The sequence below is a fragment of the Patagioenas fasciata genome, chromosome 2 (assembly GCF_037038585.1).
Source record: "Patagioenas fasciata isolate bPatFas1 chromosome 2, bPatFas1.hap1, whole genome shotgun sequence".
Classification (NCBI taxonomy): domain Eukaryota; kingdom Metazoa; phylum Chordata; class Aves; order Columbiformes; family Columbidae; genus Patagioenas; species Patagioenas fasciata.
In genome coordinates, this window is record NC_092521.1 from 151,709,219 (window position 1) to 151,734,573 (window position 25,355).

The 25,355-nt window shown below is 42.0% G+C and overlaps 1 protein-coding gene across 10 annotated transcripts in view; it reads right to left on the reverse strand.

Moving 5' to 3' along the window:
* Positions 1-23,451, reverse strand: part of ABI1 (abl interactor 1) — an 83,672-nt gene extending 60,221 nt beyond the window's left edge. For 3 of the 10 annotated variants that reach the window (XM_065831165.2, XM_065831155.2, XM_065831166.2), the window contains exon 1: positions 23,151-23,445. In XM_065831165.2, the coding sequence (XP_065687237.1) occupies positions 23,151-23,267 (117 nt within the window). In that variant the 5' untranslated portion in view covers positions 23,268-23,445. Of the gene's footprint in view, positions 1-23,150 lie in introns of all 10 variants that reach the window. The other 7 variants (XM_071805254.1, XM_065831159.2, XM_065831156.2 and 4 more) reach the window with 6 other exon arrangements.
* Between the last annotated feature and the right edge of the window lie 1,904 nt (positions 23,452-25,355).

The following is a 25,355-nucleotide window of genomic DNA, read 5'->3' on the forward strand; positions in this document are numbered from 1 at the left end:
ATGTTGCCAAAAGGTAAAGTAGCTATTGCATGTACTAAGGCCACACTATACAAAACTCATTTTTTTTTTTAGTATTTTCAAATGCAAGCAAAGCTTCCTTTCGCCTAAAAAGAATACTGACATTTCTAGCTGTCAGAAAAAAGTAAGTCATTTTGCTTCTTCAGAAAATATGGTGGTAAAAGATCTGTAAAACTACTAAAGGTTTAAGAAGCAAATTTCCCAAAGCATCCTGGCTTTCCAAAGAGGCATTTTAGACTTCAAGACGTCACTAGCAGCACCTTTAAAAACACTGTCCCACTGAGCTGGACCATAAAGGAAACAACTGATGACTTATACTTCAACTTCTATCACTCTGCACAACGGTGAAAATGCAGGTAGCAGCTCCTGTGACATCTGAAATAAGAGGTTTACTGAACTAGGCACAGCCAATAAAGGCAGCAGGCAACATGATTCATTCATTTCATTCAAATTTGCTGATGATACCAAACTGGGAGGGAAGGTCAACACACCAAAAGGCTGTGCTGCCATTCAGAAAGGCCTGGACAGGCTGGAGGACTGGGCAGAGAAGAACATAATAGAAGTTCAACATGGGCAAGTGTAGGGTCCTGGACCTGGGGAGGAATAAGCCCAGGCACCAGTACAGGTTAGGGGTTGACCTGCTGGAAAGCAGCACTTCAGAGAAGGACTTGGGAGTTCTGGTTGACAATAGATTGACCATGAGCCAACAATATGCCCTTGTGGCCAAGACAACCAATCGTATCCTGGGCTGCATTAGGAAAAGAATGACCAACAGGTCAAGGGAGGTTGTTCCTCCCCCTCTACTCTGCCCTGGTGAGGCCACATCTGGAGTACTGTGTCCAATTCTGGGCTCCTCAGTTTAAGAAGAACAAGGAATTACTGAAGGGAGTCCAGCAGCAGGCTACGAAGATGATGAGGGATCTGGAACATTTTTCTTATGAGGAGAGACTGAGAGAACTGGGTCTGTTTGGCCTGGAGAAGAGAAGGCTGAGAGGGGATCTCATCAATGTTTATAAATATCTCAAGGGTGGACGTCAAGAGGATGGGCCCAGATTCCTTTCAGTGGCGCCCAATGATAGGATGAGGGGCAACGGGCACAGACTAAAGCATAGAAGGCTCCATCTGAATATGAGGAGAAACTTCTTTACTTGGGGGTACCAGAGCACTGGAACAGGCTGCCCAGAGAGGCTGTGGAGTCTCATCTCTGGAGACATTCAAAACCCTCCTGGACACATTCCTGTGCGATCTGCTCTGGTGAACCTGCTTTAACAGGTGGGTTGGACAAGATGAACTTCAGAGGTCCCTTCCAACCTTGACCATTCTGTGATTCTAACTTCACATAAACTCAAATAGTTTTCTTATTACTAAGTTTCTACTAAATAATGTTAGGCTGAACACTAACAAGTTACAAAGACATATCACTCAATTACTGAGTGTTGTCAATTGAGAAAACTTCAGTGTACAAAGTTTCTTTTCTTCTCTAATGATCAGTTAATCAAATGCCTTGCCCTCATTTCCCTGAGCACCTAACATTTTAGTTATTTGCTAAAATGACTGGTTTAGTAGCAGGATTAGATGAACATGGTTTGTGATGTGGAACGTATTTAACGTCCTAGCAGAATTAGTTTAGAAACATATTCAAGTTTTGCAAATAAACTGCAAACTGCAGTTGCCCAAGTTAACCGCTTAGACTAGAACTAATTTGATAAGTCTTTTGCACCTTTTAATTAGGACTGCTGGCATTGGCAAGATAGAAGTTAAAGGCTTCACAGCCAGCAGAACAGGGAGGGGAGCAGGAGAAGCCAAGAGCTATGTTGCAGGAACAGGAGGGAGACAGGACTTCAGTGTTCTTCAACTGTTACTTTAGTCTCCCTCTTTAAGTAAAACCAAAAAGTGCCATAGAAGATATTGCACATTTACATGCTTTCGGATACTTCAGTGTGATATGTGAGTACCAGCTACCTATCCAGATTTAAAGACAACACAATACAAAGGCTGTCAACTGACTTTTTTCCCTAATAGTTCAGAATTTAGGATCTCACATTAAAAGCTTCAAAGATACCACTGTTCCTCCAGTAGTCCTTGATATACATGGAAGTTTCGAGTGTTCTTCGGTAGCAAAGTGAATACTCTTTAAATCCAGCACATAACAGCTTTTGAAGTTTCCTTCTCTAAGTAAACTCCCACCTGTATTGACTCTCAACAGACACGTTACTACGGGAAAATTGCAGTTTGAAATTGCTCTCACGTAACTAGGTTTAATACTAAAAAAACCCCAACCCTCTCCTATTATCCAACTGGGTACCTAAAGAGTCAGTTAAACTAGCATGGCATTCCACACTGCATGTCATGTATTTTTGTCAAATCCAAACTTGTATCATAATGCTTCCTTAAGAAGTTTGCATAATTACTGTAGCCAAATCAAAACTGATTCTGCACCCAGCAACTGCCACAGTAAAAAGAGAGTAGGGGCTTGTTTACTGATTCTTCATTTCAGTGATATATCAAGGTCAAACAATGAGGAATCTGTCCATCACTCGGCAGCTTATCTTTACAAGTTGCAGAGTCAGTTTTTTCTTCCTCTCTCCAAACCGTCACTCACACAAGCACATCGCCACAACAGTGTCCATGCAGTGTTCAAACCATCTGCCCTCCCAGCTTTCTCACTCAGGCCATTCCAACCATTTTCTAGTTCATACAGTATGCAACTACACATACAAGCTTCCTCCGAAAATTGCATCAGCTCACACTGCAAAACATCTTTGGAAGCCAAACCTTCTGTTGCAAGGTCCATACCTTCGTTCCATGTTCTCTGGCTTCTGTTTTCCCTCTTTCCACTTCAGTCCCATTCATTGTGCCCAAAACTCCCTGAAAGATAACATGCCCACCAGAAGAACTGGCTCCATTTCACAGAGGTCAGAAAGCAGTTCATCAGATCACACCAAGACTAGTTGCCCTAGCAAAACAAATTAATTTGCCTCCTCAGTATGTGGCATGTGTTGCTCCACATTTTTCATCTTCAGCTGTTGGAATATGTGCAAACTCAAGCAGAGAAAAATCCATCCAGGATGAACTACTAACAGAGCACTGCCCCAAAGCAGCCCTATAACCACTAAGCCAAACAGAGCTGTTAATTATTCAGTGCCCAACACCTATTCAGATGCTTGGCATTCTGTTAAAGGGCTTGATCACTCTCAGCAACCAAGCTACAGGAACAACTCCACACTCAGTTTTATATGTCTTTGCTGTTATTGCTCATGCACATTTAATGAATTCAACAATGCAATACACTTGTGTTTGCTTCACAAGGAAACACAAGATAATTGTTTGGGTTTACATCTTGGTTGTGTTTTTTAAAAAAAACTTCCACCTCTCATTAATTGAATAGAAAGAAAATTAGGATTACTACAATCAGTTGCCATATGGATTTAGCAACCTCTATCGTGTATCAGCATCCACAGAATACAATTCTGCCAAAGTTATCAACATGACCTTTTGTATTCTCTTTCGTTCATGTTGCCATTTATCTATCTTTGACATTTACAGAATGCATACTTCCTGCTAAGAGATACTACAGTTGAGGTTTCGAAGTCCTGCTTCCTTCACTAAGGCCGTGCCATTTTAGCTCAGAGATCTGGCCCCAACAAACTCAGGAATAAAGTTTTACTCAGAACAAAAACATCCAGCCCAAACTTTTAACTTAAGGTAGCTACAATCTACAGCATTTCATTTTTCAAGTCAATTGGAAATACCTTTATAGAATGATGAAGATGTATGTCCAGGCAGTGGCTTGGAGACTCCTAGATATCAATACTTTACTGCACTCAGAACTTGCTGGGGACACTCCAAGGTAGAAGGAACATATTTCTGAAAAGTGGCTTCCCCACTCAGAAAACAGGAGCACTCAAACCTTCCTAAAGCAAGAGCTTTAACATTATGTGAAGCTTCCAGATGCATCTATGAGTTTGAAGTTGCTACTTCACTGATCTGATAAGGCTTTTAATAACTCAAAGCTGGTCTTGAGGGTTGGTTTGTTTGTTACTTCTGACTGCTAATGGCAAAGAGTCTGGGCATTTCTAAACTATTCACAATGTATGTTCAGCTTAGACCAAGTATTCCACATCCAAGTTGCAGTAACATGTTCCAAAGGTTTCAATATACCATACACACTAGATAATATTTACCTACTCAGCAAAAGTCTCATTTACATTGAATATCAAGAACTGTAAATCCAGAGATCACTGTAAGTAACTGAGGAGCTACATAACAAAATAAGTAGGTAGTTCATGGATACAGAATCCCCCTTATCCATAGTTCACAAAGCTTGTTAGATTGCTTTGTAAACACACTGCATCATGGTAGACTTTTTGTCTGTTACTGTTATTACATCAGAATATCAGTTATAAATGAGAGAAGAAAGTCAAACTGGCAAGTCACAGCAGCAAGTGCCACAAGGTTCCACATTCTGAAGAACTTTCAGTAGCCAACTACCTACCTGAAAGTCACCCAAGGAGATCCAAACAGGCCCTGGTTATTACTAGCAGGTGCTCAGCAGGGAGCATTCAGGGTCTCTCTCATCACGGGCACGGCCTTACAGGATGTATACCATTCCGGAGTGGCAGGGAAAACTAAGGCTTCAAAAATCACAAATAGGTTTTACTTACACTGTGTATGCCATCAGATGAGGACAGAGTATGAATCAGATGTGTCACCTGCCTCCTGGAACATGCTTACTGTGCTCATGCCAGTGCAATCTCATTGAAGAAATCCTCTCTGAAATACATTAGGCTAGGACTTCAAGGGGATGACACAGGGAATACTTCTCAATTTCCACAGGGCTATTCTAGGCCTGGTGTTTACCTGCCTACAAGTTACAGGCTGTTCCTCACTGATCAGCACCTCAACTCCCCGACTGGAAAGTGAAGTCAGCCTTTGGGAGAGTTAGTTCAGAACTTTAACCTCAACATTTGCCCAACATACTAACACAAGAGACATTCTCCCATAGCACCACAGATAACACTTCAGAGGGTCACCAGTACACTTCATCTACTGTCTGTCTTCCAAATAGCCAGCCCCAGATCAGCCACCATCAATATTTCTGTTTCTGAAACCACCTGCTTTGGCCTTCATATCATTACTATTGGTGAAAACACCTGTGGGAAATCTAAAAAGAAAGCATTTACATGGGAACAAGGAACAGGAAGAGACTTAGTACAAGCACGGTCTGATAAATCAACAGGGCAAACCCAGTCTCCATACAAAGGGGAACTAAGGCAAAAAACCCCAAACATCCCAGGGCACAGGCAAACCTCAACTAAAATTCTGCATCACAAAGGTCAGTACTACAACATGCACAGCAAAAAAAATGTTCAGGTGCTTTACTGAAGTGATTTGCCAGTAATTTTGTTCTACTTTTCTACCATTCCTGAATTTGGAGGTGAGGCATTGAAAGCTCAAGATCTTAACTAACCAATAGCTTGCAAGTTATTAATAGCAATATATTGCAGTCACTGAACATGTCCACCATCTGTTGAAGGCCTTCTCTCCAGAGAACTGGCAGACAATCCTTCACTGACAGTGAAAAAAAACAAACAGCAGAGACTATCCAACAAACCTCTCCCTATACATAGTGAGAAGTGGTGTCAAATCAAAGTATCAAAGCTCTCAAACACTTAAATAACTGGCTGTTCCAGGAGGACAAAGTAATTTAAAGACAGGGGAGACAGAGAAGTATGCCTAACCATTCAGAACAGTTCTAAAGCCCAAGATACCCCTCACTACACTAAGTCAACAATTAAAACCAGGATGATGAAATTATTTCAAGTCCATTCAGTAAACAGCAATTCTTCCCACCTACTGGAGCAGAAATCCTTGATAAACACAGCCAAGCTATCATCTACAATTCAATTGAAGTGAACTTCCTTCCAGCATCCACAACAAGAAGGCCAATTGGGACGAAATAACACCACGTCTGAGTTTCTCCAAGATAAGATGCAGTAAGTCAGCTATACCAAACACAGAGGAACTGGTAGAACTTGAAATCTCTTCTCCCCGGGTAAAGACATTGCACAATAAATCTGGCATTCATTCAAGATACCAGACGATATGTTGATCACCACCACAACACAGCTCACAAGGAAGTCTGTTTCCTTTTAGAAATACTATCTTTACAAAAATCGCTGACTAGTCAGCTATTCCATCTCAAGGGTCAAGACATATACCAAATCACTGTAGTTTAACAAACACATAGGACAGTGTAACAAACACTGCCTACAACTTCCAGGCTCTGTTTCAGACAGGGCCTTCCCCCAAATCCCAGACATGCTAGACAATCAACTAGAAGCAAATCTTTTATTTCCATCAATAATATTCCCCTGACCAGTCCTGAATAGCCTTGATAGCAAAATTAGCATTTCTATGGGCCGAGACCAATTTAGCCAATCTGGCCATGTCCTTCTGGATTTTCTTTCACTTGAAATTTGCTTTTCATTCTGTTAACTGTAAAAAGATGACTCTCTGTTTTCCTAATCATTATCTCCTTGGGGGAAGGTAGATGGAGAAGAGTTTCTTCTTTAAGGGGAGAAGTTCATTCCAAAGGAGAGTTTAAGAGACATGCATTTATTATCTATATACACAAACATGTACCCCACAATGGTAAAATTGTATCAGTCTTGATATCAAAAAATGCGAGATTAACATGCACATCGATGTTTATAGAAAAATACGTGCTTAACTTTCTCAGATACACTGACACAGATTATCATCAGATCCCAGCCCATTCTGACCACTGTGTATATGGCAGAGAACCATGTATTTAAGATTATGCTTTCAATAACTACCTTACCCTCATATGTTTTTTACTTGAACTAAGACACAGCATTCACAGCGCTCTGACACAGACTTTAATAGATCTGTAAAGGACGGCACAAGTAGCCTACAAAAATATTTTATTTTTAAACAGCAAGTAAGTACCACCCCACCACCACCACCAAACAAAACAAAATCAACCTAGAAATTCTGTTTAAATCCAGGTTGTGAACCTTATAGCAAGAAACGAATTTATCCAATAGGAGTGCGATTTCCAAAGCAATGCCGACTGACAGATGGAGCCTAGAAAGATATGTGCCAGCTGCTCTGTTAGCAGCATTTTCTGCCCAATGCAGCCAACAGTGTTCATGTTGGTTCTGAAATAAACCACTCCCCTTATTAAAAACTGAAATATATCTATAAATATATTGTTGAAAACACAATTTTCAGTTCTCCTACCAAATCCAATAGAGATTTCATAGTAAATATATATGTTGGCACAATGCACTGTTAATGTGAGCTGTTCTATTCTGTGTATACAACCAAAATAGCACACAGCACTGAACTAAAATGACAGAAGCAGAAATGCCCATGTGTCATTTTCACACAACCCTTGTACACTGAAATAGTAAGGCTTCAAGACTGCATATGCAGCAAGCTTAACAAATTTGGTCTGAACCTTTTATTCTGTGTTTCACATGATTTAGACAACACAAGCTTCAGGACAGAAGCCACACCTTCCATTCCTGTAAAGTACTGCACACAGTATTAGCATGTACAGTCACTTCAAAATTATGCTTTTAACTACCTTGCAGTGCCTATTATTTGCCTTATGACAAACACCCAAATTTCTTCAAAGCTGAAATAAGGCAGACTCTGCCATCAGAAACATCAGCCAGAGCTCCAAATACAGACTAATGTCAGCCAGGAAAAGAAACCCTTGGCACTTCCATAGTGGTCTTTCTTCTTCAACACTAAGAAAGCTACCCAAGGCTTTGGAACATATTACTATTTCGGCACACTAGACAGCAGATAATAGGGAATTAGAGAACTTATGTTTCATTTGTTCCCTTATATACACTGTCTCTCAAATATTGATCTTCTGTTTTCTGTTTGCAGTGGGGCTTGAAATTAAAATGGCTTTCTGTTTATCCTCTTGAGTGCTAGCACCCACCCACAAATTTTAGCTCATCTAGCAAGGACATGATCTCTGATAAGCCAAAGACTTAATTTTCACTTCTTTTTGGTGGGAATAGGAAGGAGACACTTTAGCATTTATTAGTTAGCTTAATATCCTCCTTGTAATATAGTGGCAGCAACACAGAAGCTAACTGGAGTGAAAAATCAGAACTGGGTAGGTTTTCAATGCCATGCAGGCCTTTGAATCTAGACAATCTGGTCTAATGTGTTTTGGGGTAAAGTTCTTCAAGATCATACTGTGTGAAAGTATCTTTTCATATCAATGACAGTGCTTCCTTCTATAGATTTTATTTACCTCTTCAGTTTCCTCTCAAGGACTGGTGAGTGCTCATACAGTTAGAAGATTTTGACAAATCAAATGGAAGGAATAAGCCCATAATACTACAATAAATCTATATCTGAAGCCAAGCAACATGCTAAAATTCAATGACCTTTTATACGTGAGCTTTCAAGACTACCTTTCCAGTTCCTCACTCTCTGGTGCTCCCTAGGACCCTCTAGGCAGGCCTGGAATCATACCAGAGAGCACAGAGCAAGCACAGTTAAGACAATAATATTTAGCATAAAGAATCAAGTTATGGAGTCACCTCAGCATGTCCTGGTATCACAGATTATAGGTCAACAGTGCTCTGCACACATACAACAGGGTAACATCAACTGCTGTTTGCAAGACAGCTAACTACTGAACATCAACATCTACAAAAGGGTTGGTCCAAAAGCAAGCAGGGTCAAAGCTACAGTCTGCACTGCAACAGGTTTCCCCCCACAGAGATGTCAGAAATGTCACAGGACAGCAAAGCAAGGAGTAAAGTGGGGAAAGAGAGCACGGAAAGGCATCAGCAGGTCTGTCCAGCGCCAGGAAGAATCCCAAGGCACTAAAGTATAGAGCCAAGAGTTACACAGGCCTTCTGACATACGGCAGTGTCTGGGCTGCAAATGTTCCTAATTCAGGAAGAGTTCTCATGTTTAAGAAAGTCACTTTTGACATACAGCCACTGGCCGGATTTTACAATTCAGGCAGTTCACAAACACCACAGTATTTTAAAAACAAAGAAGAAAACAATGGTTGTTACAGGGTCAAATTCTCTTTTCATCCTTTGTAGCACTACACTGCTGACTGTTCAGTGTCTTGAAGATCAATATACTCACTCCAGCAGGAAACAAGCCAAGGGTTTGCACGTATCTCACAACACCAGCACAACATTCTTACAGCAGAAACCAGTGGATCCCCACAGTTTTGTAGTAGCTTGCTTCCTGGTACAAGGCATACTCACACAACACACAGGCTATACAGTCATCTCATGGTAACAAAGTATAATAACAGACTGCAATTCAAGAACTGATTGTTTTTACAAGAACTTGCATGTAAATGGAGAAAATCAACCTAGTTTCTATCTGATCATATAAACAGCTGCTAATATTTCTTTGAGTTTTATGCACTCCTGGACCCCACTGTACATTTTTAATCTGATAGTTGCTGTAAGCATGCTACATTCAGTTTCTTTTTGAGGAGTTACTTTTTATTATGTTAAAATCTGACCCTATGGTTAGCAAAAGCATTCCAAGCTCATTTGAATACTGGGTTGTTTCAATTAGAGCAAGCAGGAATTTAGCTCCTCAAAAAAAACACACATACAACAGAATAAAACAGATGGCTCAGGAGAATGGAGGAGGAGAGGGAGAAGGAATGGCGAATCAATCATATACCATTATTTCTTTCCCCAAAAAAATGGGAACAGGACAGTAGGTAACAAAAAATAAAATAATATGGTAATCTCCACATCTAGCACCAACATAAGACAGAAAGCAAGTTCTTCAACAGGAAATAAAGAGTCAAATTCAGAACTGAGGGAGTTGGTTTGGTTTTTTTTAAACAAAGCCCTTGGAGGGAGTTGCTGTGGTATTAGTACAGCAGTACTTCAAGTGAGTAACTTTTCCTAGAAATGCAGCTGCAATGCCTCCGGTAGACACAATTATAGCAAGATTTTCTAATCCATATTGAAGTTCCACTAGTGTTTTGACGGTGCTCTTTCACATGGTTATAAAGACTGCTTCCCTTTCCCACACAATGTAGAGGAGGGTGGCTTTAGGCAGGTGCAGGAGGTGCAGAGTCAAATGGATGACAGCAGTGCTTGCACTTCCATGCAATCAGATGCATGAAAATAGTCACATCCACATCACTCATAGAATCATAGAATGTCCTGAGTTGGAAGGGACCCACAAGGATCACCGAGTCCAACTCCTGTCCCCACATATGACAACCCCACAGTTCACACCATGTGTCTGAGAGTGTTGTCCAGTCTCTTCTTGAACACTGTCAGGCTTGGGGCCGTGACATCTCCCTGGGGAGCCTGTTCCAGTGCTCCACCACCCTCCAGGGGAAGAACCTTTTCCTAATGTCCAACCTAAGCCTTCCCGGCACATCTTCCTGCCATTCCCTCAGGTTCTGTCACTGGTCACTAAAGAGAAGTGGTCTGTGCCTTCCCCTCCCTCTCCCCTTGTGAGGAAGCTGCAGATCACCGTGAGGTCTCCTCTCAGTCTCCTCCAGATTGAACAAACCAAGTGACTTTAGCAGCTCCTCATATGGCTTCCCCTCCAAAATCTTCACCAACTTCATGGCCCTCTTCTGGACGCTCTCTAGTAGCATAATATCTTTCTTTATACTGTGGCACCCAGAATTGCACACACTGCTCCAGGTGAGGCCGCACCAGTGCAGAGCAGAGCGGGACACTCCCTGTCCCCCGCTCCAGTAATAACACAACTCCTGAACTGTTGTATTTCAGCACTTGTAGTAGGGCCATCAGGACACCTTGCTACTATCTCATCAGTAATCAGTTTGACAGAGTGGCCTTATTACAACCACAGAGGACATGAATTTAGAGCAGTAGTCCTTTCACAACAGGAACACACATCGCCACCATTGTGTACCCACCCATACCCACACTGTGCCTATCTGCACATGTGTGCGCCCCAGAGGAAGCTGAGCACCCACCCTCATTAGTTAAAACTCAGGGGAGGCCAAGGGAGGACACACACAACCATGGAGCAGCATGTGGGACAGTGTATCTGGCATATCCAACTGCTTCAAAGCTTGGGATGGCCTCTCTGTGCTCCAAGAGAAGCAGGAGAAATAGTCCAAGCAAATAATATGCCAATTAAGTCTGCTGGCAAGGCTTCACTACCAGAGGTAAGATTCCCACTATGATGTGAGCAGATGCAAGCAAGTCCGGGACTGGATAAGCATTTGATAAGCTCTGCCTGAAACAGCAAGAATTGGCTGTGTCTGTAGCAAAAAGAAGTTATACCCTAAAAACATGCTCTGAATTTTACTAAAGAATATACAATATATATATATGTAAATACAATCCTGCATGAATGGAAATGGAATGGAATAGGAAAGACTTTGTATACAAAAACCACCTAAACACTGACAATATGTCCAAAGCAAAACTGAAGACTGGTCTTTTTACCACTTCCCCTCTAACAAGCTCTTACAGTAAAAACTGCTTTTCAGCTTCCCACCTTGTCATTTTTTAAAAGGAAATTGGGAACAACAACAAAAAAAGCCTTTTCTGTTCAACAGCTAGAGAAACTCATTTTCCTACTCACAAAAAGAATTTTCTTACCATCATGAATGGCCACATTTTTGCACCCATTATACTTAGTGATGATGAATTTTTCTTAACTTTGGCGGTGGTTAGTTTGCATTTAGTCATTATCTGAGGAGGCAAGAAGCTTAATTGAGTATCTTTTGCTCATTATTTTTATCTTCTCTTTGCATAACTCCTTCACAACTGCTCCATTAAACACCTCTTCCCCTCCAAGGTCAATTTGAAAAAGCCTCCTGGTTTATGAGACTGACAACCATGACTCACAGTATTCCCCACATTCATTCCCCCAGGCCTCGTGGGATGTTGTACAGCCAGTAAGTACCTGCTTCAGTTCATATTCCCCCACTCCCAGTGCTGCTGCAGTAACCCCTTACAGCAATCTGGGAAAAAAGTAAAGCTACCACTCTAGCTGTCTGCTGTAGGTAGGAAGCAAATAGGAACAGTATTTGCTTTTAATCTTGTCCACATCACAGTTGGCAAGAGAGTGGCTGAAGACAAGCACACAGCCCAAGAGGGTTACATGTTCTCCCCCATTCCTCCTATGCTTTTTGCAGAAAACTGAGAGTTGCTCGACTTTCTACTTGCTTTCTAGTCAACCTTCAAACCATTCCCATCTTCTGTCAGCTAGCCAGCAAGCTATTCAACATAGATTATTCTTTATCAACTCTTAAGCCCCCTTTCCATGCCTGAGGAACACACTCAAATCCCCACACTCATCCCACATTCAGGAGCAAAACCAGCAACTTTTCTCCCCTCAGCAGAGGAGCAGCAGCCCACAGGTGCTGTATCCCTGCATACTTGTGTCCTATCCCCAGTAAACAAGCCTCTCTTAATTACAACAAATACCTTCACTCTTGGAACTGTCAATGTTCACTGCAGAGTACTGACAGGAGCTGATTTTACAGTTCTTGTTCATGGACAATAGGTTTCCAAAAAGGTAACATGCTAGAAAGCTCTCCATTGACTGTTAACTTTCTCCACTATGACTGCTAAAAAAGAATAAAATATACATATAGAAATCACATAGCCCCTATTCAAGTGATACAAGACTTATTACAAAGTAAGCAGCATCGTATGAGCCCACGCTTCAATTACAGCTATGGCAACAACCATTTTCTCTAACATTCAGAGCTAAAGACATCTTAGAAATTAGATACAAAATCTGTTGCCATTTAAGATAACATGTACTTTCAATGCTCCCAGACAAGTCTCAGGACTACTGCGACAACCAGATCATTTCAGTGCTGGGAGAACATATGGGTACTGCAGCAGGAAACATACCCACAGAATTTGAAGAGAGCCCTTGTAGAGCCAAGCACTTCCAAACCAGACACACATTTTATCTAACACAGCTAAAGCCAGGAGTTTGCATCACAGAAAAAATAGCTCCTCCCAGAGATTTAGAAATCCTGCAAGTCAAACATCAAATCAAAAGCTGAACAATCCCCAGCCAGGTCTCCAAGGATCTTGCCAACGTAAGTGCATTGATCCATCATATCTCTATTTGTTAGTCTGATGCTCTCTGGACCTTGATTGAAACATCACCCAAGCCACCTGCCACAAGGCCTGACAGTAGGAAATCTGTAGGCTACTGTCACATTTTATAAAAACTCTTCAGGATCAGGTCCAGCTCTGATTTGTGGATGCATACCTACTAACGTTAACAGAACACCATTCCCCCTAGTCCATCCACCTTTCCCTCACTGCTAAGAGATCCAAAGTGCTCCAAGCAGAGTAGTTTTATTGAGCCCTTTCCACTCCTTGGTCTCAAGAGTAGCAAAAGGATCAGCTTCCTGAACAAGATAGATTCCTTACAAAGGAAAGCCTGGTCACATATATCTGTGAGACCTCCTAAGAATTTTACTAGTAGACAGAATTATGTCAGTCTCATTGCATACTGTGTCTCCCCAGCTGCCTTCTGCTTCCTCCGTATCCTGCTCATCACGACTTCCCTAGGTGGTTACAGACCACTTCACAGCCAAGGCCTTAGACTCAACTCTGTGCCAATAAAGATAATTAAATAAAGAAGTGTATAAGTAGCTGCAAGTTTCAAATTATTCAAACCCATGCTAGTAGAAGCTGTTTCTCTGAAAGGCATCATGAAAAACAGCTGCATAATTTAAGCTGCAAGGCAGTAAAATATGCAGTTAAATAACAGAAAGATTAATTAAAAGAAATAGGCAAGGGAGAAGAAGTGTTCAGATGAGATCCGAAATGAAACCAGAAGACAATAAGGTAGAGAGCAAACATGTGAGTCTGTTTCAGAGGTAGATGCTGTGATGAAAGGACTCTTGTGTCAATGGCAGCAAAAGAGAAAATCCACAATATGTGGCAGTAAAGGAGTAAGAAAACAAGAGGTCTAGGAAACCGCCTGTAGCAATCAGACATAATTCAATGAGAGAGAAATAAGGAATTCAAATTAAGGTCACAGGCTAGGAGAAGCACCTGGAAAGTTAAAAATGCTGTCACTAGTAACATTTAGTGACATAGTAGTGCCTAACATTATTAGGTGCATGAATGTGAAAAGACAAGCCACGGCACGACATTCTGCAGCTTAGCGTTACTGCAGTAGTCTGATGCAACTGCCTGGACACCTTGTTCTTCTCATCTGTTTTACGCAAACATTTTCTCATCTCAGCCTTCAGAAAACACTGAGTTATTGCATGGGGACCACAGTTCAAGTATTAATTAGTAGCACAGCTGCTACAAAAAAGTCAAATAAGATGCTCAACTGACAGTGATTGCCACAGGACAGATATTGGTTGGTGGTTTTGTTGACCCCAAAATACAGCAAAGAGATCAGAAGATGAAAGTGAAGATACATCTACTGAAAAATTAGCTAGGAAAAAAAAAGCCAACAACAAAAACACAAACCACCACACATTTGCCTGATAAAGCATAGCTTACAAAAACATCTTGTGAAACTCTGGTGTGAAAGGAGCCAGAAGAGGCTACACTTCAAATTTTTTTCCAAGGATATCAAAGAATTGTTATGTTTCAAGTAGTAAACAAGCAGATTTTTTTTCTTGGTACTATTTTTAACCTTAAGACCACCCAGTAAGAATATTACGTTCAGCTCTAAGGATGTCAAACCAGCATTTCTTTTAGTAAGTCACCTCTGCCTGAGTTCTAAGAGGCCTCCCTGCTTTCTTAACAAAAGTAGGAACAGTACCACTGTTTACTCCTATTTGTCTTTGAGGTTAAAATAAAATTAGGAAAGTGAAGCACAGTTTCTTCCCCAGGAGTTCTCTAACTGCTCATCACTACAGTATCAGAGCCTCCCTGCACACTGAGCAGCGTGCTTGCTCTTTAACATCTGATGTAGAAAGAACACACAGAGTTGATTATTTTAGGTTCTTTGGAGAGGGAGCGACAAAAGGAGAGGGAGGGAAGATACTATCACAAATATATCTGCTATCTTAACATGAGACACACAAGAAACATAAGAAAGCTGTATCTCATTGCAGAAGAGACTACCTTTACTCTTATTTTTGAATATTCCACCATGGCAGAAGATACAGTACAGCACACATCACCTGCAGCTGTTATGAAGAGACTGTATCATAGTAGAGGCCCAAACCAAGAATAGCTTTGAATTTCAGAGTCTTTTTCAGTTTGCCAAACCCAACACTTACTAACAAAACACAGTTGACCTGGTATCTTAAAACAAGAATATTATTAAATTCACCTTGTAAGGAGTCAACTTTTTTCAGAGTAAAACTAATTGCCTTGTCAGCTTAGCCAGCAGGTTGGCTACCAATTTCAACTCACATTAATACAGGCTGTTAAATTTTACAAGTTGTATCTGAAAATGCTGCACTCATGTTTCTCTCCAAGCTGAAATTCTCCTTCAGGGTCCACCCCCCTACCTTTTCTTCTAAAACATCAGCATCATAGTAACAAAGCATACATGCCTCCCACTAACAGCATTAAGAGCTTGCATAAGTAATGAGTAACACTATTCGCATAGTTTCAAGCAAAAGTGACACCTACACTCTTATTAATTAACCCAATAAAAACAAAAAAGCCATTCCCTCCAATACCAAGAGGAGGAGTTTAGAGTTCTGCTTTCATTTGCTGTACAATAAACGGATTCCTTGAAGAAACCACCTGTTAGAAGTTGTGTATCTTTTATTTCACTACCTGGCCCTAAACCAATGAGACACCTGACTGAGCCCCTCCAGTGCAGCGAGAAGGACATGCTGATGGGCTGGAGCTGAAGGAGAAAAGGCACCTGCAGATACCATCTTGCTCACAGAGCTCTGTTCAGGAGCGTATCATGATCTCCTCTCCACAGCACCCCAGTCTTAGCCTATGCAAGTTTTGAGCTGCAAAGGTTTATTTCTACAACCCACAGGAGACATCAAGTCTCTGTCTGCAGCAGGTGTCTCACCAGCAAAGTCAGGAAAAGGGAGGAACCCCACAGAGGCACTGTATCTACTATTACAAATCCAGCAGTTACTTCCCTTTATTTAGGGGTGGAGGGAAGCCCACCTGCCTCTGTCACTAGTGCTCAGATTTCAGGGGGGGCCAAGTCTGAAGAAGGAACAGCATCAGAGGAACACCAGCCTGGGTAGCATAAATACTGAAAAGAGCAAGAATGCTCAGGTAACTATGAACAAGCCCAGACACTGAATGACTGACAGCCCGCAAGTCATCTCCTACCAAGCAAGAACAAATGAAAACCACACCACACTCTTTTTTTTACTCCAAGCTACTAATTAAGGACCAAAAGCAGGCACAGAGAGCGCAAGATACCTTCTTATCCCTCAAGGATGTCTTGCTACACTAGAACTGACACTTTGTCCGTACAGTTGCCACTCTGTTGTTCTGCAGATAAGTAAGATTTCAGTCACCAGAACCATCAAACACAGACTGCTTTCACTAATGGGAAAGAGAGCGGTATCTTCCAGTGCCTCTGCCAAGCAAGAGACCCGCCAACGTGCAGACAGACAGTACTGTGGGCATTATGCAACTCCAGAAGTTCACAAAGACAAAAATAAGAATCTCAAGGTTCTTATGACAGGACATATGTAAAACTCTTAAAAGTAGTGCTGCTAATGAGCTCAATGATGGTTTCAGGTGCATCTTTTCTCAAGGGATTCACTGCGCAGTCTCTGTGGACACTTTCTGCAAATACGCACTTGTGTTGTAGTATAACAGGCAATACGGAAAGGAGTGAGGGCAAGAACCCTTGTGCACGGCACTAGAAGTCCAAACAATCAGGTTCTGTTCCCAAATCTGACAGCAAGTCCCTATATGACCTTCCACGAGTCAGTTACAAATTCTATGCCTCTATTTATGCTTCTGTAAAACGAACACTGTTCAAAATACTAAACAACGATACTGGGAAGTTGCATCAGGTTGGGTTTTTTTTGGTTTGTTTCAAGAGTTTGGAGTTTTAGTTGTTAAACTTAGATCAGTGGCACAGATACTAACAGGAACTTTGCCCTCAGAGGTACAATGCTTCCTACTTGCACACTGCCTGCTCCTGTACTCTTACTTTATTACAATGTGATCCACTTTATGAGCCCTCCTCAAGGCCCATCTATTTTCTCTTTACCGTAAGAGCAACTTACTGCAACAAGCTTCCAGAAATGCAGAGGGAGGCAAGTACTAGACAGTTGCTCCTCTTACACACGTCTTGTTTCTTCCTTCCAACAATTCCACAGGGCACAGCGAGAGCAGCACAGAGAGCAAGGATCATGCTTAACACACACTGACAGACAACCTGCAAGCTGCTTCCTTCCAACATATGTGCAAATGGAAGGGAGCAGGCAGTGCTTCCATTGTGGAAGAAGCAGTACACACCTGCAAAAGCTCATCCTGATCCACTTTACTCCACCTGATGGAAGGCAGCACAGTGCTGACACAATCATCTGCTGAAATACTAATGAAAAATGGAGCAGGAAGAGCAGCTGACATCTTGCTGTCTTCATAAACCAAATGTAACAAAGTTAATGGAAACATTTCAAATTTGGATAAGCTGGTCTCATATCATCTACCTCCGTTGGACACAAAACAGACATACCACACTCCAGGATCCATTTCCTGTATGTGCAGAGTAATCACTTGCTGATTCAGTGAAGTTGTACTATTGTCCTATTGCTGCTTTCAGGCTAAATATACAGCTGTATTTTCCAAAACACAGACAACTTACGCAAGCCACAGAAGAGCTACAAGCCTAGCCCACCAACTTGTACCCAAATTATTATTATTAAAAAACAACAACAAAACCCAAACAAACAAACCCCCCCTCCCCCAAACAGCCAGTGCCTTTTATACTGATGGCAAATGTATTTTTTAAAAAGTATATAAAAAAGTATAAGCTAACACATTTTCTTAAAGAATATGATTTAAACCTACAAAGTGGGTGGCATATCCATATTTTATCTTGTTGCTCTTCAGCTCTTTGATTTTGAATTATATTTTGGTGTTACAGAAAGTAAACTAGCTTAATTTGCTTTTTCTGTAAAATGTTGTAAATTTTAGCAATGAAACCAGGAAAAAAAAAAAATCACTGTATTTACTCTCAATACAAACTAATTAGCCTATGAATACAAAACATGCAAGTTCTCACAGCATGTAAAAGATTTGTATTAGCGACAATTTAAGAAGTTTATCCTTTTAAAACAGGTCATTTCCTGAATTAGACATTCTGAGTGAACTTCTTTGTACTGAACAAATCTAAGCCACTTTCCATACACCAGGCAAGAAGAAACAGTGTCAGATCAGTTACCAACATTTAAGGAAAAAGAAACACCACGAATAAAGCTATTTCCTTTCCAAAACATACTATCTACCACATGCACAATGCAGAGCATCTGACCTATCAAACAGAACGGATTCCAAAACGCATACTGGAACATAAGGGTTTGTGAAACTTCTTGCACACAACACTTCTGCTCAGCCCCACACATTTATTTTTCTACCAACCAGAGTCTTTAGATTTTTTTTGTAATAACAGTCAAAATGAAATCTGTCCCTGATTTTGTCTATTTTACCCAGAATAGCTTGTTAACTCACAGTTCAGTTTCCCCACACCAGTTGGAAGCTACAGAAGGAAATAACATCACAACAAAAAAACCACGCATTTGGGCAACACAGCACTTCCTTAAAAGGTCTTTCACTTAATTTATTTTCTAAAGCTGCTAAATCTACCCAGTAGAGATCACCAAGATCAAAATTTACACTAGTACATATTCCAAGCTATTCATTTAGAGGTTCTCACAGTCAGATTAAAATATCAGAACTAAAAAAAAAAAAAAAAAAAGAAATATCTTCCCAAATGGTCCAGAAGAAGAGAGGCTGAGGAAAACTATGTATCTCTCTATGCATAAACAAGACCGTAAGAAACATGCAATCCAGACAGTAGGGGAGAGTTGTAAGCAGCATTTTACAGCACAGAGAGGCCTCTCTGTGCTACACCAGTCAATTGAAGTTGTCCAAAAAGGAGTCATCAGTGCAGTAACACTGGAGACGCTGGTTTTCTGTGCCGTTGCAAAGCTTCATAGGCCAGTTATTGTAAATAAGTTCATTAAAGACTGAAAATACTTCAATTCAGCCAGGAAACTGACTGTAGAATCTCTCTGGAAGTTAATATTTTCAGCTGAAGAATCATAATTGGAACTGTAAGTGCTTTAGCTCTATATGTCATTTCTGTATTAGTACTCATGAAGTTCATACTGTTTAGGATACTAATGAAATTCCTCACTAATATCTTCAGTTTTATGCTACAGATTTTCAGATAACTTTTCATGGCTACACGCACACTGAAACAGACTAATCCCTAAGTTTATTCCCAAGCAAAAAGACTTGGGGAAGGCATTAAGTACTGGAACTTACATTTATATGGCATGTATAAAAATTTCATTTATTTCCATTACAGTTTTACCACTCCTCTTCTCAATCTCACTGTGCATTTTTATAATGGTATGTCAATTTACATGCAAACACGTCCATCATAATAGAGAAGTCACATCACTATTCTAAAGTGCCAGAAAAAAAAATGTATAAAATATTAAGAAAAATGTAATTCCTCTATATTTAAGAAAACTTACTTCAGGAGACAAAAACATGCTTTCAGTTAAAGATTTAAGGTTCAAAACCTGTTCTCAAAACTGGTCAGTTTAAGTCACTGATCTAAAAGAAAACAGGCATCTAATTTTCTGCATGCTTGTGAGTGAAGCTTCCAACCAGACACATATTTTAAACCTTGTCACAGATTAAATACAGTAATATATTTCTAATGTCTTTTTCCTCCTAGTCAAAGCCAAAATCCCCACCAATAGCATCACAAGTTCCTTCAATTACTACTCCTACATTTGGTTTCCCTTACCCTTTTTCTGTCCCTTCCCCATTACCCCCAGGACTGTCACCACTGTATTTTCCTTTCAGCACTGCAGATCTTTCTCAGAAACTTATTTGCTCTGCCTCTCCTGAATTCTCTTCCCTTCCTATCAGATAAAACTTCTAGATAATCAGAATACATACAGGCTAGAGGGCAAACTGTGTAACTGCCTTGCATTCCGATTTATTCACAATTTGTCTTAGCAAGAAACTGCTTCCCACTTTCCTAAGAACAGATATTTTCAACTTAAGAGTCACAAATTCTGTCATCTTTCCTAAATGCTTCATTCAAAGGATGCTTACTGCTAATAGAGCTACATTCACTATTAAGAGAACCAAGTTCTGCCCAGGTGAGTTATCCCCTCAACCCCCTCTTTTTTCATGTGTGTGTGTGTGTATAATCCGTAAAGACATCAAAGATAAATTATCTCAAAAAAACTCCGCAAAACTGAAATTTTACCAGAATTATTTCCAGATTTAATAAAAGAGACAAAACAAGATTCATACATTTTCAGATCCAAAATACAGATATAGTTTGGATACAGCAATATTGGGGGTGGGAAATGACTTTCCTGCTTAGGTAATCAGAGAATACAAAACATGAGATTGAGAACATCAAGAATTCAGAACAAATATCTGAATGCTATTACGATTACTATAAATAGTTAGCACCAGCACTCAGAATAGTCAGAAAAACTTGTTCCACCTCACTGCCACAACACAGAGTGGGTGACAGCACACAGTAAGTTCTTCTACTAAGGAGCACATGGCCTTTCCCACAGAATGGGAGAAAACTCCCCAAATCCAATGCTATCCAAAGAGGCCAGACTGAATCAGGTATGTGCTACACGATAAATTACAATGCACAGCCACTTCATGGCCTGGTTCTCTGTTCTGGCCTTTTTTTTTTTTTGTCATAAAATGCTCTATTACATTAAATACAAACACTTCGTATTATGTGCTGGTTAAGCCTCTTCCTCTCCTTCCCATCCCACAATACATACACACCCCCAAATCTCATAACCCAGTGCCCTGGCTCATAGTGCCTAATCCTGCTGTGGCCATACCACTACAGGCACTGCGAGTATAATCTGTTCAGGAGTCCAACTGGAGAGCAGATGGCTTTGTATAAAGTGCTGATTAAAAAAACCATCTCCATCACACATTAAAAAAAAAAGTGATTGTATCAGTGTATTTGCCATTTTTATTGAATAAATGTATAACGCCTGTACAATACAAGCACGGTAGATGTTTTTCAAAGCTACTGCTCAAATCCTCATTAGGAATTTTAGAACTCCAGCTTTCTTTCAAAAGGGGTAAACACAGCTGTACACAGATAAAACAGACCATACCAATCCCATATCCAGCTGACCTCGATACTTAAAGTGAAAATGAGCTACCAAATTTAAAATAAATAAATAAATAATCATGCCCCCCACCCCAAATGACAGGATGGGAACTAGCTCAAGTGTTGGATTTTTTTGTTTGTTTGCCTGAAGAAAGAAAAGACAAGTTTTAGGCCTCCGAAGAAAATGATGTAACTGAAGATTCTCTGTAACTTTCTGACATAGGGAAAAAGTCAGGAGCAGGAGACAGGTCACAACTTGTGCTGCAATTACCATGCTCATGTATTTGTCATATTTCCCATGAGTAAAACCAAATGAACCTCGCCTCTTCGAAGCATTATATCAGCAGCTTTCTTTGGGTGGAGCAAACAACTCGGAAGAGTAAATAGATATTAACTCATACTACCTCACATATCACAAAAAAAAAAAAGGCTTGTAAGAGCAGTTTTAATCCAATTAGCTCACTTAAAAAAAAATTCACTTCATATTATTAAAGCTCTGGTTTCAAATTTGCTCCTCCATTACAAAAAACAGTAGGACAGCTTGCGAATGACACGTCAGAGAATTTAATGACTTGTATTAAATACTCATCACACGTAGCCTTAGATTCAACAAGTTCACTTTACAAGTTGTCCAGTAATTAAAGTGGAGTTTATTTGCTTTACTTCTTAATTTTTTTTAATTAAAAAAAAAAGTTAAACTTGAGCATCTTTGGATGGTTCTGTGTCCACATTTGTATGACTACATATACAGACTTACAGAGTCATGTACTGCAAATCCTGAAAAAAAATAATAATAGTAAATCGTGCTTAAAGCAGCTTCACAAAACTAAACTTAAAGCAAGGCCAAAAAGTACTGGCAATATAAGGGAAAAAAAAAAAATACACCCTGACTGGTGGAGACACGCTACAGCCTATGGAGCCTCTCCAGCATCGGTGTGAACCCGGTGTGGCAGGCTGCTTGGCGTGAGAAGCCTGCGGGAGGCACGGATTGCCATTTTGAAACGCCGCCTCCCACTCGCACACCGGTGCCTGCACACGGGCAGTTCCCGCCCCCGCAAACCCCGAACCGCAGCGCTGTCGAGACCGCGGCTCCCTCGGCCTGGCCGAGAGCTGCACGCCCGGGCGGACCCGGCGGTTCCCAGCGCGGATCCCCGCCGATGACTGAGCTCCGTGATGTCACCGGGGTGCGGGGCCCCTTCCGCTCCCCGCGCCGCTGCCAATGGCGGCACCGCGCTGCCGCCGCGGCTCTGGCAGAGGGGCCAGCCGGCACCCGCGCTCCACGTGAGGCGCAGGGGGCGCGGAGCCATCCGCCTCAGCAACCGCCACCAACCGCCGCCCTGCCGGCTTCCCGCGGGGGAAGCCTCGCCGGGGAGCGAGGGGGAACCTGAGGTACCGGCTGCGAGCCGGCCGCACGGGGAGGCTCACCGGCCCTCACGCCCCACTCAGCCCCGGCCCAGGGAGGTCTCCGGGATGTGACTCATAATAAATAAATAAATACAAAAAAAAAAAAAAAAGGGGGGGGGGAGGAGGGTAAAAGGGAAGAAAAAAAGGGGAAAAAAAAAAAAAAAGACACACCCTCCGAGCCGGACTGACATAATAACCCCCTCCCTTCCCCTCCGGAGCGGGGAGAGGGAAGCCCGTTCGTTCGGCTGGAAAAGTTGAAAGAAAAGGCAAACCCAAGGGAGCCGCGGCGGGGGCAGCCAGGCGCCGCGCTGCCCCTCAGGCGGCTCCGGCCCCACCGCCCGCACGGAGAGCCCAGCCGAGCCCAGCTGAGCCTCCCAGCGCCGGCCCCGCTGCACTGCCCAGCCGCCCCTCACCTGGATGTAGTTGTTTTCGCAGTAGTCGGCGACTCGAGTGAGGTTCTGGTAGCTCTCGAGCAGAGCCCGCTTGCCAGAAGGGATTTCCTCCTCTAGCAACATCTGCAACTCTGCCATTTTCCACCCCTCCGCATCGCTTCCTCTTGCATTAAAGAGACAGCAGCAGCGCCGGGCTCGCAACCCGCCTGGTATTGTGGGATTCCTCCTCGCCTCGCTTTCGTGAGCGCTCGCTTTCCCCACCCATCCTTCCCCCGCCGAGGGGAGGGGAGGAGGGAGGGAAAGAAAAAAAACCACCACCACCCCTGTTTTGCAGAGCAGGTCGGGAGCTGTAGGCAGCGCCGCAACGCGCATGCGCAGATGAGATGGGGCGGGCGCTGCTCGTAGCCACCGCCCGTAGCTGCCGACGGGAGATGGCGGTGTTGGGGGTGCTTGCTCCGCTCGGCCGCTGTGGAGCGTGGCGGGAGAGCGGTAGAAGGGCTGTGGGACCGTCCTAGAAACTAGAGGAGACGCCTGTGTGCTTCCCCCGCCCTCCCTCAAAAAAAGCTCCCGCCCCAACAGTGCTGCCCTGAGGCGGTGTCTCCCTTCAGGAGAACCCAAAAGCGTCTGGAAGGGAAGCACCGCCCTTGTCGTCCAGCCTCCTTTCAGGCTAGAAATTTGTAAGATGACAACAAAATTGGTAAAATGATACGATTATTGAGATGGCCTAATTAGTCACCAGGGGATTACCCTGAAGGGGAGGGAGAAATAACTCAATCTAAACTGTGTAGATCTTTATGAAGCCCTGCCCAGGAGTAATAATTGACAATTAGCGTTTTTTCTGGGTTTAGTTTCACAAAACAAACTTAAATATTTGGCTGAGGTAAATACATTATTCCTGCCACTCCTTTACCTCAGTTGTTGATCATCGTTCAGGGCCTGCTCTGGTTGTTGTAAAGGTATGGAAGATTAAAGTCCAATCTCTCTTACATGCGTTTTGTTGGGGTTTTGGTTTGGCTTTTTGTTGTGTTGCTTGTGGGTTTTGTTTGTTTGGTTTTGGTTGTTTTTTTGCTTGTTTTTTGGTAAACAAAATCCTGCTTCTGTGATCATACCAGAAGAAAAGCCAGTAACAGCAGGTGGTTTCTGTGCTGGGTTGTCCAAGCCTGCCTTTGCAATGAGTAAGAGGCCCAGAAGAAGCTGTCTCCAAGGCCATTGTTCATGCCTTGGCCTTGTGTGCTGTGTGTGCACAGTTACAAACGCAACTGGAACCTAGGCCTTGCATTTTAGTAGTTGTCCCAGAGAAAACCCCAGAAGTGAAAAATCAGCACACTTCAGAAAAAAATACTCTCAAACACAGTATCGTAAGAGCAGACTGCCTCACCTCCGCATAAATGTGTGTATTTTGCATGTCTTTGGAGTCAGCACTGAAAACCATTCTGATCAGGATCCTTTAGTATACCTGCTGATGTCTCTAAATCAAGGCAGAGAGAAGAAAAATAGGTGTCGCTTCACCTCTGAGGTCAGCAAAGTCCAGCAACTCAGTCTAGAGCCATGAGGTGAGGATGCATGGTAGGGAGCCTGGGAAGGACCAGTGAGCCTGGTCTTAGCAGGAGTTACAAAAATCCAACCCCTGGCTGGGAACAGCTAATCAGGTGCTCAGAGAGATATTTGAGTGCTGTCTGGGACAGCAGAGGAAGGAGCTGGTATAGTCACAGCACTTGCTGAGAGGTAGAAATGCACCTACATTGCTATCTTCTGATGGTTAATTCATTTGGCAGCTTAGCAAAATTATTTCCAAAGTGGTTTTAATAACTCTCTTTAGGACAGCATGTAATTTCCAATAAAAGATTTTATTTTGTATTCCAAATACCCTGTTAATGTAAAATAATTAAATTTCTTCTGCAACAGAATTGAGGTATAGACAAGCTTTTAATGGGTCCCAAGGCAAGCGTGATCAGAAACCACCTTGGGCACTGGCTTCTCCTTGTTTCCAGCTATCATAAAACAAACGAATTTGATTTCTCTATTCAGTCTGCAAATTGCTTAACACCCATTGGCTTGAATGAGTCTCTAATTGCCTACAGATCACAGACTGACTTCATGGAAGCTGTTAACATCCTCAAATGTAGCACAACTGTTGTCGGCTCTTCTTAAAATGTTACTGCCGTCCCTGTACCAAGAGACAGCAGATGTGTGGGACCTTGCACGTCAGTGTTTTTCAGTATGAAA